The sequence below is a fragment of the Epinephelus moara genome, chromosome 8 (genome assembly GCF_006386435.1).
Source record: "Epinephelus moara isolate mb chromosome 8, YSFRI_EMoa_1.0, whole genome shotgun sequence".
Lineage (NCBI taxonomy): Eukaryota > Metazoa > Chordata > Actinopteri > Perciformes > Serranidae > Epinephelus > Epinephelus moara.
This window is the reverse complement of record NC_065513.1, coordinates 32,511,974-32,524,797: the sequence shown is the minus strand read 5'-3', so window position 1 is coordinate 32,524,797 and position 12,824 is coordinate 32,511,974. Positions and strand designations below refer to the sequence as shown.

Sequence of the window (12,824 nt, the reverse complement as noted above, 5' to 3'; positions counted from 1 at the left end):
TCTCAGCCAAAGCCTTTAATAAATCTGTATCCGTATCCGTGACTTTATTTCAGTGATTTATATATACACATGATATAAATCTAGTTTAAATGGGTGGTTGTGGATATTTTTTTAAGCATCTTTTTTTGTGGGTTTGTAAGTCTTTGCAGCCATTCAGTGTCCCTTTGTGGTCATTTTGAGTCTACTCCTTCATGTGGGGTTAATTTAATAGTTGACATTTGCAAGTGAAGGCTAGGGGAACCTCTGGACCCCTTTAAGTGATCCATCCACTGTATACTGTGCTACCAGTATCATTTCTCAATGCCTAGCCCCTATATACTGCATGCCAAAACAGAAGGCAGACAAAGTTGGCAAATATAGTGAAGCTTTTAGCCGCTAAGGACCCAGATATTTTCCTCTGGAGTAAGTGGAGACTTAATAATAGTTAAATGCAAAGTGATAACTAGACTACAATGCATCAGATGTAGTGCTGCTTAATCCCTTAACTCCAAACTAATGCTGACAGTTACTCAGCTGCTGTAAATGGGTAGATATTTGCTCATCAGCATGTTCATCAGCTTTGGTAATAATAGTTATGGCTGTATATGTTCTGTGCTGCTGCATTAAAACCATAAACAAGGGATGATTAAAATAAATCTTTAGAAATAACTGAACCTTCTCCTCCTCTGCCTGGATACAGTCACCATAAAAGTGATGTCAACTTCAAAATTTCAGTGACACAGAATCCATCTGTTTCTCACAAATGAGCCATCTCCATGACAACTAGTCTAAGTTTATCAGTTCAGTCATGATGTACCAATCACCCTGGCACACCCACAGTCAAACTGTTGAACACAAAACAGTGGCCGCACAATTTCATATCCTTGGATTTATCTATTTATTATTTCATATGTACACAGACATATTGCACAGTACAAACACAAAGTCCTGGCTTTGATCAAAGCAAAAAGAAACACAGACCTCATGTATTCTTGTGTGAGGAATACTTGTTTTGTGCGTTATGAATTTTTTTTTTGTGCGTTGGTGTGGTTCAAGGGAGATATACATTCTTTATATTTACACACAGAGATAAATATACACTTTACAAACTAATAAAGCAGTTTCAAGACACTCACACTCGTCCACTTCTGCATACTGCGGGGTACATGACACTGGGTGATGGGACACTGTCTTACAGTGTGTTAGTCAAACAGGTGATGTTGGCCTGTAGATTTTGGTGGACAGATTTAAAGTTAAAAAACAGATAACTAATAGTATCAAATCCTACTTACACATGGGCAACTCCGACCTTCACTGCGCATGTCCTTGGGCCATGCTGTGCTATTTCCTGCTGCATACAAGTCATAGTGAAATTAGATTGGATCTCTAAATATAATGAACGTAAAAGTGTAAAATGGCAGCTAGTCAAAAAATTAAAAAGCATCTTGCCTTTAAGGTCCTTCTTATGTTTAGATGCAGAGCAGAGTAAAAAAAAAAGCAGTTGTCTAAATTGAGGTATCTGAACCTAAAATCAACATGTTGAGATAGTTGTGACTACACCGATTGAATTAAAACCTTCCTGTTAGTATGAATATGCATACGTGGGCTTTACGTGTGTGTGTATGCCAGTGGTCCGCAGGAGAAGCAGTGGTAGTAACGCAGGCACGTCCACATGTCAGAGATTTCCTGATGCCTGACATCCTCGTCAACATTCAGTCTCTCAGTCTTTAGGGGAGGGACAGGGTTTGGAGCGAGAGGAGGGGTGGGGGAGGCAATGGCTCCATGATGCTCAGATGTTGAAGCTTTCTCCACAACCACATGTGCCCTTAATGTTAGGGTTGTTGAAGACAAATTCACTGGACAGCTTTGACTCCACAAAGTCCATCTCAGTTCCCAGAAGGGTCAGCTGAGCCTTCTTCTCTATGAACACTCTCACACCTGCAAGACAGTAACAGTAGAGCCATCACTACTCTCAAACTGTAAGCTTCACGTCAATACTCAGCAAAAATGTTCTGGGTTTATATGTTGTAAACAGCAAAACAGCCTTTATGGTCTACTCGGACTAAATGAGGATAAATCGTACATCAATTAAAAATTCAAACCCATCTATCTCTATGAGCCTATCTACACTGAATCTAAAATTTCCATATTTTGCAGTGCAAGTTTTCTTTTCCACCAGCTGATTTGAATTCTGCAAATTTAAACGGCTGATTAAAAACAAGCAAGCCAATAAAATTATCGACTGATCACGTGGACAAAAGTTATTATCTTCTAATTCTGTTCCTACCATCACACAATATGGATATTGATCAAATGATCCATTTGGTCTCTCAAAATAGTGTCCTCTTTGACAAACAAACTAAAAATCATAAAGCCCTGTTCAGACCAATAATTTGTGACAAGACAAAACTGTTTTAGAACGTTTTTGCTGTTTCATCACTACTGCAAATGCAACTGTAGCCAGTATCTCACTATCACTATCATCATTCATATTTTACGAAGCTACAAAATATATTTAGCTACAAACTAAGCCTGAAAAGCTGGAAAACAAAGTGGAGGTACAGAGAGTTGTTGCACAGAGATGATACACTGTCTAATCTAGTTGCACTGGTGTGAACCGGAAGGTTTTTAGAAGGCTGCACAACGATGCATTGCAAATAGCTGCATGTTTCAACTCGTCTCATCGTGGATCTTTGGTCTGAACTGGACTTTAGATAACGACCATGAAGGCTGAGGAATCTGAAGACGGCATCTGATGAGGTGTAGCAACTGAACTGGCTTGTACTGGTGATTAGCAATAGCTACAAAAGAGGCCGAATGTCGACGATCAGCTGTTGCTGTCACTCGATGCAGCACTGAAGGACTGTCTATGTGTGCCACTCTTCTCCTACTTTCTCTGTCCGGATAGCACAAGCTAGCACACCAGGCCGTGGTGTGCAAGGTTTAAACACGAAAAATCATTATAAAATATTTTGGATTTTTGTTATGATATTTCCCATCATCCCTGGTGTGAAAAGGCCTTTTAACTCCACAAAAATATATTTTTAATTAAAGCCACTAAGTGTGGAACTTGAACTTTTCCATCTTTAGCACCCCCTAGTGGTTTTATGAAAATAGTATCAGCAATGAATGCTTTGAATCATTCTCAAAACCTTGATGTATTTGATCTTTGTTCTGCCTGTCTTCACTCAAATGTTCAAAATCTTTTAGTAAAAGGAAAACACAAAAATAAGACAAGGCTTACCATCCTGCATCACTTCCTCGTCAGATTTGCCTCTTTCCGTGGCGTAGTCCAGTGTGTAAGTCATGCCATTGCAACCGCGTGTTCTCACTCCAACCTTCAAACCGATCTATAAAGAGCCAGACCGACATTACCATCCAGTGTCATTTACCTCTTCACCAACCACTACTTGACTGTTTCATCAATTTTTAATGCCATGTTCAAAGGCGGACTGAAAAAAAAAACAGCCATCACTGAGAGGGCATAATATTATTTAAAAATGGATATAACCACACAGTCACAGTAAGCAAGTGTGTAGAGTATGTAGAGTTGCACCTGTTTGTACACATGAAAAGTGCCACAAACTGTTCTGTAACAGACGAAAAAAGAGCTAGAGGGAGAAGTTCAAACCAAGCTCACTTTCTCAGCTCTGGACAGCCGGCCAATCACTGCATGAAATGGGTGTTACACAATTGCTAACTGAAAACAATACTGCACCCTGCTGCCATTACACAGGATGTGGAGAGGCACTGTCTGTTTGATAATATGATGTTTCAGTGAATGTTGATTTTGTCATTTACTCACATATTCCGGCTTGTCCTCCAACAAAAACCTGATCTTGTTCACAGCTGCTGGAGTCTGAAGAAAAGACAACAAACGATAAAAAATGTTACTTTATACATTGGATTCAGTGTACCTAGCAAAACTGACTGTTTCGAACATACTGAGCAAATGAATGAGGGTAAAGAAACAGCCTTTGGAGCTAGTTTATGTTTCTATGACTGAAGTTTCTGTTGCACAGGCGACCACTTCATCTGCTCTGAAATTACCAAGTACCTACAGTATAATGAAATAGCTTGCACTCCTGTAGCTCGTGCTGTAATTGAATGTGCGTAGGTGCAGGAAACATGGAGCACAGTGTTTGGAGCTCTTATGTGCTGGCATTTAGGAGACTCAGATGCACCACATTAGCCACATGGTGCTAATCCCTTAAAGCCGGTGTGCTCATCTCTATGTGTTAAATTGCTGATGCCAAATGTACAGTGCACCCTAATTGTGTCACAGCCTGGAGTTGTCTCATCACTATAATGTCAACAAAGTGAAATGATAACTCCAAAACTATGCCTTTAGGTCAGAGTGCTGCAGGGCCGATGTTTTCTTTGTAAGCCATTCTGGAAGTTAGCATCATCCTGGTTTCCTTGACAAAAAGCCTATGATGTATTTCCACTGGATTTTGGATTATTGCAGAAAATAAACTCTGTGGCAAACAAAAGTGTTTGTGTTTGGCATGATGGCATTTAACATCCCAGACAACCTCTGTAATCTCATTTAGCCATCTGTTAGCAGCTGCCTTTTTTAAGACAAATAAAACTTTTACATTTTACAAGTGGTGTATTTGCTGATGTAATTTATGTTGAAGAACAAAATTTGAAAATGTCTTATGGTTGGGTTAACCACAGACCTTCCTTCAGGCATCTAACCCAAAACCAATACAGAAAACCCACAGATTTCGAGACAAGGGAACAGGAAGTAAAAAATGCTGAGTCATTTCCAGGTTTTAGGGCTCATTCCACAGCACTCTGTTGTCGAGTGTACAGTTCATAGCAACGCATGTATTTTGCACTGAGTTTTAATTTCTTAATCATTTCAATCTTAGTTAATAAAGGCTAATGGCTAAACACACAACTCCTGCAGCTTATTAATAGGTTATATCAAATTTAATGCATCATTTGGCAGCATTTTGTCTCATCATCCTTTACCTCTTACAGATTACGACAGTAACTACAACAGAACCATTTAATGACACATCATAGTTGCCTTAGTATTGAGTGACCTCACACTGCTGAACATTTACTTCAGCTTGCTACCTTTATCAGTTCAGACCACCACACACACACACACACACACACACACACACACACACACACACACACGTTATCTTGCAGCAGCACCATTAGCAGAGCACATCAAACTGGTATTGACATTTTTATCCCGCCCATAATAACAAACCATGACTCTGCTGAAGCAACACTTTTACAGACAGACATTTACCAGTGAAGAGAGGCTTAGGATTACGGGAGAGATTGATGTCACAAATAAGAGTTGTTGAGTTAGTTGACAAATGCGTCATGTTTCTCCACTCAATAACAAATATTTTTCTTTCATTTGTCAGCCATCATGTGGTTTATATCCAAGACCTCTGGCTCACTGAGACACCACCCCCTTATTTCTAAAACCTTGTGTTGTTGAAGTCAAAAAGGTTCAGAAAGTATGTAAACTGCTAACTTAACTATGGAGCTTATTTCATGCACACTGCACTTGTATTACGATTCTGCAAAAACTGTTTCTATAAATTATTTGCAAATCAAATGGGTGATCCACCGATTTTCAACATAAAAGGTGAGTTTACTAGCCACAAAGAGGGAAACACTGTTTGTGAAAACAGATGTATAGTGTCAGAAGGTTTAAAGGTTATATTCTATGATGGAGAAACGAATAGATATTTTCAAAGTTGTGACAGAGGGCTAACTTAACGTGTACGGCTTGAAACTCTTGTCGGTATTGTGTTAAACTGTTAATGCGCAGTTAACTGTCGCTATTACCGAACAGATCAGGCGATGACATTGTGTTACCAAACAGCTTAGCTTAGCAATTAGCATTGGATAGCATCAGTTCAGCCCAGGGCAATTATCGTCTTGCGACCGACAGCTGTCACAGACGCCCTTGTATGTACATCGGCTAATAACGTTACAAGCTCATCAATACGATTAAAACTAATGCTACAGGAAAGCTACGTAAAAGTAGAAACCAATTTATAACTGCGCACAACGTTAAAGTCACAGACGGTTAGCTAGCTTAGCTAACTTTGGATCACGTAACGTTAGCATCACTGGCTAACGGACGCCGGGTATGAAGGGCGCAGTTTGTGTGCTAACACTCCTGAATGGGCGGAAAAAAATGTTTAACGTTCATTTATAACCACAGTTTATTACTTACCAGTGTCAGTGCGGCTCTTGTGGGCAGAATCTTTCTTTTGCTGACCGCTCGGACGGTCGCTCGCACCAAGGAGGCAGACATGTTGCTTCCGTTAAAAATCAAAACATTGAATTGCGCAAGCGCGTCAAACTACGGTAGTCTCCCCAGTTTCCTTGTCGATGATTGGCTAATATGAGTGACGGGTGCGGCAGCCAATGGGATCACGGATAAAACTAACAGGACACACAAGGGCTCTGGAATGTACTGCTGCTGTGTACCCAACTTGTAATGTTACAGCACAGTGTTGTACTTAAACTTTTCAATAGATAATAAATTAATATAAAATAATTATAATTATTTTGAAAAATTTATCACAACTGAAGGTCCACTCAACACCTTTTCCCAGCGCTTTCAATCCACTGTGTTACTTTTTGTGGTACGTTTTTTTCTTGTATTGATTTTACTAAAAACATGACATCCAGTGACCATGGTGGACTAATTTACCATCCCTATCTTTATGATCTACTTATTACTCACTTTTAATTACACAATCCGAGTTTAGTTTCTAATAAAATATTTAATAAATAGTGCAGTTGTTGTGTTTACTGGCTATTGTATTAGCTCAGATGTGTTAAGCAAATGCAGAGGAAAAAAATGTTCGAATCAAACACCCAGGAAACACTGTTTTGAAAACAAAATATTTTCAAAGAAATATTCCACACTTGGATTTGAGTTCAGTTTAATGAATTCTTTGAGACACAAAATGGATTGCAAGCCAACCTTTCCTGGCATGAACGGGGTTTCCTTAATTACAAACTAAACCTCCCATTTGAGTCCAACAAAAGAAATGCAATAAAGCTGGCATTAAAACAAAGCTACTTTAAAACGAGAAATTGGATTACAATACCGTCAACAACACATTTCTTTTAATAAAATTCAGCCATATTAGGACAACAATAAAGCAAATCCATCTTCAAAGTTGAATGATAAGCAGGTCTTTGAGACATTAACTAGCAGCAACATAATTAAAGGGCGTGTACCCTCACACAGTGCAGCTACCAATCTGTGGCACCAATACAACAAAATTAAGCCTTGGTGGCAAATAAATACATGTATTTCTTCACTGAACTAACTGAGATTATCTCTAGTTTAAGAGTAAGTGAACACAGTGTTTGCAGCAGTGTACACCATCAGCTGGACCAGATATTTTGTTGTTGTTTTTTTAACTTCACCACTGAGTGTAAGCATGAAACGTTTTGTCAAACTTCCTCAACTACAGTATATGTTCTTGCACTATAGTTACAACACTTCCTAGCATGTGTGGAGACACATACGGGTCAGGGTTAGCAGTTTCACTGTCCTTCAGTTCACACTTAACAAAGGCAGTTGGGGGGCAACATGTATCTATGAAACAGGAGTGGATCAGCAGTCTCAAAAAATAAAACTATGATCCTGAAAAAATATCTACAGGGTAGTTTCTCTAACACAGAGACACAAACACGTAGACATACTGTAGGTAGAGCTGCTCTCAAGGCTGAAGGAGAGATGGACTGCTGGACGTCAGTGCAGAGGACAAATCAAACAGGATTTAAAACAAATTCCATAAAAAAAATAAGATCCTGGCCATTACGTACACTGCCATTCAAAAGCTTTTGAGCAACCTTTTTCCTATTTTGGGGGGTTAAATCTCAAGAAATATAACTGGAAATTCATCCTAAAAACCTTGTAATCATAAAATAAGGAGTAACTGAACTGATAAATGACTTCTTGGCTTGATGATCTCAAGTCACTTTAGGTCTAAGACAACAACCTATCACGTGTCTTACAGCTGTAGCAATGCTTACAAACACCAGACTGTCAGGACAGTGTAGCCAATACAGTGTCAAAAAGTGTTAGCATCAAGTATAAGACAAATATAAAGTATGTCGTCTGTAAAATATGCCTTATTATGGCAAATGAAGCAATTAACTATTAGTCCTGTACCAAACACTTCTCAATTACTCACATAGTCTAAGAGATTTCACACTGATATTGTTTGTAATGTAATGAGTATAAAAAAACTTGACTGGCAGTGTAGGTAAACAAAGACATGAGGTGCATGCGTAATGGCTTCTCTTGTTAAAATGAAAGCTTTAAAAAGCTCCTCTTACGAGGAGAGCTTTAGGAGGGGGAGAAAAAAAAAAAAAAAAAAAAAAAACACATAAAAAGGCCCTATTTGGCTTCAAGTCGAGGCGTCCTGGCTTTGGCTTTTAACGGGCTCCCATTGGCCCGACAGTTCCATTCAGATTCAATGGTTTCTGGACTTTGGGTTGCTGCCTGCCTGGACAAGAGTAGAACCTTGTGGTTTGTGTAGCCACAGCTGCTGCTGCTCATTCCACCGGGCTCTTCCTGTGACCAGAGCGACCCAAATTTCGGCAGGCTAAGCTACCTAAAACAAACCAGAATGCAATTGTCAAAAATCATTCCAAAACCCGCACGGACACAGGTTTATAATGTTAAAACTGCTCTTATGAGGCTAAATGTCAAATAGGGCAAACTGCCCCATTCTGATAAACTGAGCGCTGTATTTGTTTTGTTTGCTGCTTTATTTGCACAAAACCATTTCAGGTTACAAGTACGATCAATCACAGAACATGCTCTTGGACTATAATGAAAACAACAGAAAAAAACAGGAGCAAAATGCTAAACTTTAGCCCAAACATCAGCAAGCGTGCAATCCAGAGTCCACAGACAGATGGATGAACCTGAACCTGCTGCAAACATGAACATGTCTGGCTCTCATTCTGTCTCCTCACCAATCCTACAACAAGACAGTTGACCCAAAATACAAAACACTGTCAACTATTTTTACGGAGACTAATTCTACTGTACAGAGTATATGAATTATAGACAAGTTTTGGCTCAAACAGGTTGTTGGGGTCGGGCATATGGGGAAAAATAATTCAATCATAGGGAGAGCTGCATTCTTAGTGGCAGAAAAAAAAGTTTGTTTTTATGATAGGTGAGGTGGAGTATGTTAAATCACCTATAATTCAAGACAACTGAAAGTACATTTCTAAATCAATCAAATTAGCTATACAGTGACACTGACAATTAGTTACTGTCACAATGAAAGGTTGACCGCCTAAGGATTTACAATTAAAGCAAAATAAGTACAGTGAATCTACATACCTGCTTGTGGACTTAATATCACATTTTGTTGCTTTCTCTTCTTCTTTTCTTCTTGTATTGGTGAACCCTAAAAAAGGGAGATAAACAGTGTAGCAGTGTACATAAGCCGTCTACCAAAGTGTCAGTAATATTTTTCATTGGCTGTCACAAGATCATACCTGTCTCTCCTTTTCTCTCAAATTCCTCAAGTGGACTGAAGAGGGAGAAGAAAAGCCCTCCATCTTTACATTACCTAGCAAATGACAAATAAAATGGAGCAAGAAGTCAGTCGCTTTCTTTGAATCTTTATGAATTATATCAATGCATAATCTTGTATTTTATATTTTCATGCATAAGAAAGTAAAGGAAACTTATAATAAAATAATAAACTTGGTGTGAACCTGCAGGGTTTCTGTACAGCTGGCAGTCCTTCTTGATGTGGGCACTTGACCCACACAGGTAGCAGCAGCGCACCTCCAGTGCATCTCTTTTCCTCCAGTGCTCGCTCTTGTGTCTGACCTGATCCTCTGCTGCATCCATTTTGTCTCGCAGGTGCTCCGGCCTTCTCTCTGAGTCCCGTCTGTGTTTGGACCTGGGCCAAAAATATAATCCACAATATGTAGCTCCACACATGGTGCAGATAAACAATTATAAACACTGCGACAAATTCAGATATGCTTTGTGATTATACCCACTTCTTACGCATGGGGCAGTCTTTCATGAAGTGGCCGATCTTGCCACAGATGCGGCAGCAGCGATCGTTAGGAGCCACCTCTCCCTCAGTAAGGACTTCGGGATCAAAGAAATATTCCTGAGACAGATAAAGACAATTTATGATTTGAATGCTTCTATAATTCCACTTCAGTAAGGAAATGTTATGTTTAGAGAGCTAACACTAACCATCAGACTGGGGTACACGGGAGGGAAGATTTTGACTGGTGTTCCAAATACTTTTCTGCCGTTGATGAAAGCCTTCATGATGAAGTTGGTCACTGTTTTAATGACAAAAAAAGGACAAGAAAATAAATTAGAAAAGACACCAGGGACAAAGGCAACGAGACAGCCGAAGATACAAACAAACAGATAATAAAATAATAATCATACTTTTCCTGGACAGACCAGCACCGAGATTATGATTCAGGTCAAATGGATCTGGAATATAAACAGATTAGAGAAAGCAGCACAAATTAACAATGAAAAATATCTCAGAGCAGCCACACAGTCAATTTGATTCAGAAAACAATCTTACAGTACTAGTCATTAACACTGATGTGAATTTAATGAACTGAATGGAGCATGTAATAGGGATTCCCAAAGTGTTGTTTGATAAATAACCATCTGCTGCATCTACCTAGTGGAACAATACTTATGCTTCTGTATTTTCTGTTATTCATTTATTGTAGGAGTCTGGACCCTGAGTTTGTCACACAAGCTGACCTTCAATGACAATGTATTTGGACGTCCACTGCTTGTTGAATGTGGTGAGGCGGTTGTGCAGACGGATACAGACAACATGCTCTCTGAAGTCGAATTCTTCGGTATAAAAGCGGAGAAGGCCGAGCCACAGCTCCCCCACCGTCTCAGTGTTCTTCCCAAACTGTGGCAATCGACTGGGCTGCAGGTAGAAGAAGGGAATATCCACGTGTTATCAAAACCCCGTTTCCACCACACGCTTTCGGTATGGTACCTTTGGAACCAAAAGTAACCCTTCAGACATGGTGCCTAGACCCTAGCGTTGTTGTCACTCACTGCTCCGTCCAGCACTAAAAGTATTTCTTCATTACCCGTGACACAGATGGAAGTCTGCACCTCGTTTATCATCCACAGAACCAGGGTGGCATTTTCAGAGCAAAATAAAAACAGGCTGCAGTGAGAGTCTCTCTACATGAGATATCTAAAAAAAACATAGCAGGTTTGTGCATTTAGTCCTTCTAAGGCAAGCTCAGGGGTTTAGTGTTGCCGGAGTCTACAGGAACGACACTCCGAACTATGAACACTGGGTACGTGAACCTCAAAACCAGCCACAACTCAGCCCTGAGCAGAGTGCACATCTGCTATTGGTCAATCAACAGGCTGCAGTGTTCACAGCTCCACCTTTTAGTACCAGATCTGTGTGCTAGGTACTCCAACAGAGGTGGGACCAAAAATGGGGACGGTACAGAACTGGTCCATTGGTACCATCCACAACTTTTCACAGTAAAAACAGAAAAAAGCATACCGATCTGAACTGAACAGTACTCAGTGGAAACAGGGCTTAAGACATGGTCTGACATGCGTCTTCGCTTAACTGTTCACAGGGGCACTCAGACAGAATATGTCAAAATACAAAATACTCACAAGTGATTTTAAATCATCAAAAAAGTACACGTTCCAGCCATCGACTAGCACCTCTGGCTTCTTCTTTCCATCATGTATCTGCAACAAACAACAGTTGTGTGAAGTTGAACATTTGCAGATTCTTGGCAAATTTAGAATTTACAATAAAATATAGTTTCTGGGTTGGTTTCATACTGAAACAAAGTTTGAACCTTGAACAAAATATTATCTGTACCTCTTGCAACACAGGGATAACTGGCGGGTCTCTCTGCTGGAGAAAGTACAGCACCATAAGGGTGTAAGCGTAGGACGAGAGGCTGCCACGTGAAGCGTCCCCAATGTCACACATCTGTAATTGGACAAAAATAAATATAATGTAATACAATAGACATTATAATAATATTATATGACACTGGAGACACACTAAGACACCTTGAGTGTGTAATGCACACTGACCTTGGCAAAAACCTTCATGACGTAACAGAGGATCTTCACTCTCCTGTCAATGGCAGCATACGAAGCTAGCAGATGTGTGTTGTGCAGGGCCTGAAAAGAAAAACGTTTGTCTTAAGGCATGACAATATAAGTTATTCAATAGCAAATATGAGATTTAATGAAACAGAAGGCCCTACCAGAGTGTTGTACAGGCTAATGTCTCCTTCCAGGCCGGTGCGAATATGGTAGAACTTCACGATCGGTACTTTTGCTGTTGTGATGGGCAGGATGTTCTTCAGACCTGTCGACAGGGTGCAGATGTGTGAACAGATTAACCAGATGCATTGACATTTTGTGTTTCAAAAATTCTTATTCTGTATTTTACTTGCGATTAATTATTTTACTTTATTTATCCTTTATCAAACCAAAAAGGTCCCACTGACATACAATATCTCTTCTGCCAGGGAGTCCTGGTTAAAATGGGCAACAAAATAAAACATTTCGTATATCAAGTATAAACAGGAAAAGACAACATCACAAAACTAGAATTAAAGCCTTGCAGTTATACACCGGGGGCCTGTATCACGAAGCAGGATTAATGTCTTAGCGAGGTAACTTCAGGGTTAACCCTGGGTTTTCGGTCTCACGAAGCCGGTTCAGTTCTTATCGGGGTAGATCACCATGGTAACTTACTCTGAACGGCTATCCTGCTCCGGAGCAGGGTAAGTTCAGGGTTGAATCTGATCCT

The 12,824-nt window shown here is 39.8% G+C and overlaps 2 protein-coding genes across 2 annotated transcripts in view; both read right to left on the bottom strand.

Annotated features, from left to right (window-relative positions):
- Positions 1-859: 859 nt before the first annotated feature.
- isca1 (iron-sulfur cluster assembly 1) lies at positions 860-6,342 on the bottom strand. The gene is made up of 4 exons (XM_050050489.1): positions 6,197-6,342; positions 3,785-3,838; positions 3,224-3,329; positions 860-1,917 (listed from the first exon to the last, which is right to left on the bottom strand). Exons 1-4 carry the CDS (start codon positions 6,275-6,277, stop codon positions 1,769-1,771), a joined length of 390 nt encoding a protein of 129 aa, XP_049906446.1. The 5' UTR covers positions 6,278-6,342; the 3' UTR covers positions 860-1,768.
- A 555-nt stretch (positions 6,343-6,897) lies between these two features.
- Positions 6,898-12,824, bottom strand: part of tut7 (terminal uridylyl transferase 7) — a 15,840-nt gene continuing 9,913 nt past the window's right edge. The window contains exons 18-29 of the mRNA XM_050050488.1: positions 12,274-12,377; positions 12,098-12,187; positions 11,877-11,990; positions 11,663-11,740; positions 10,763-10,940; positions 10,430-10,477; positions 10,226-10,317; positions 10,021-10,136; positions 9,727-9,917; positions 9,505-9,578; positions 9,347-9,413; positions 6,898-8,603 (exon numbers count right to left, since the gene is read on the bottom strand). Coding sequence (XP_049906445.1) covers positions 8,545-8,603; positions 9,347-9,413; positions 9,505-9,578; positions 9,727-9,917; positions 10,021-10,136; positions 10,226-10,317; positions 10,430-10,477; positions 10,763-10,940; positions 11,663-11,740; positions 11,877-11,990; positions 12,098-12,187; positions 12,274-12,377 — 1,211 coding nt within the window. The 3' untranslated portion in view covers positions 6,898-8,544. The remainder of the gene's footprint in view (positions 8,604-9,346; positions 9,414-9,504; positions 9,579-9,726; positions 9,918-10,020; positions 10,137-10,225; positions 10,318-10,429; positions 10,478-10,762; positions 10,941-11,662; positions 11,741-11,876; positions 11,991-12,097; positions 12,188-12,273; positions 12,378-12,824) is intronic.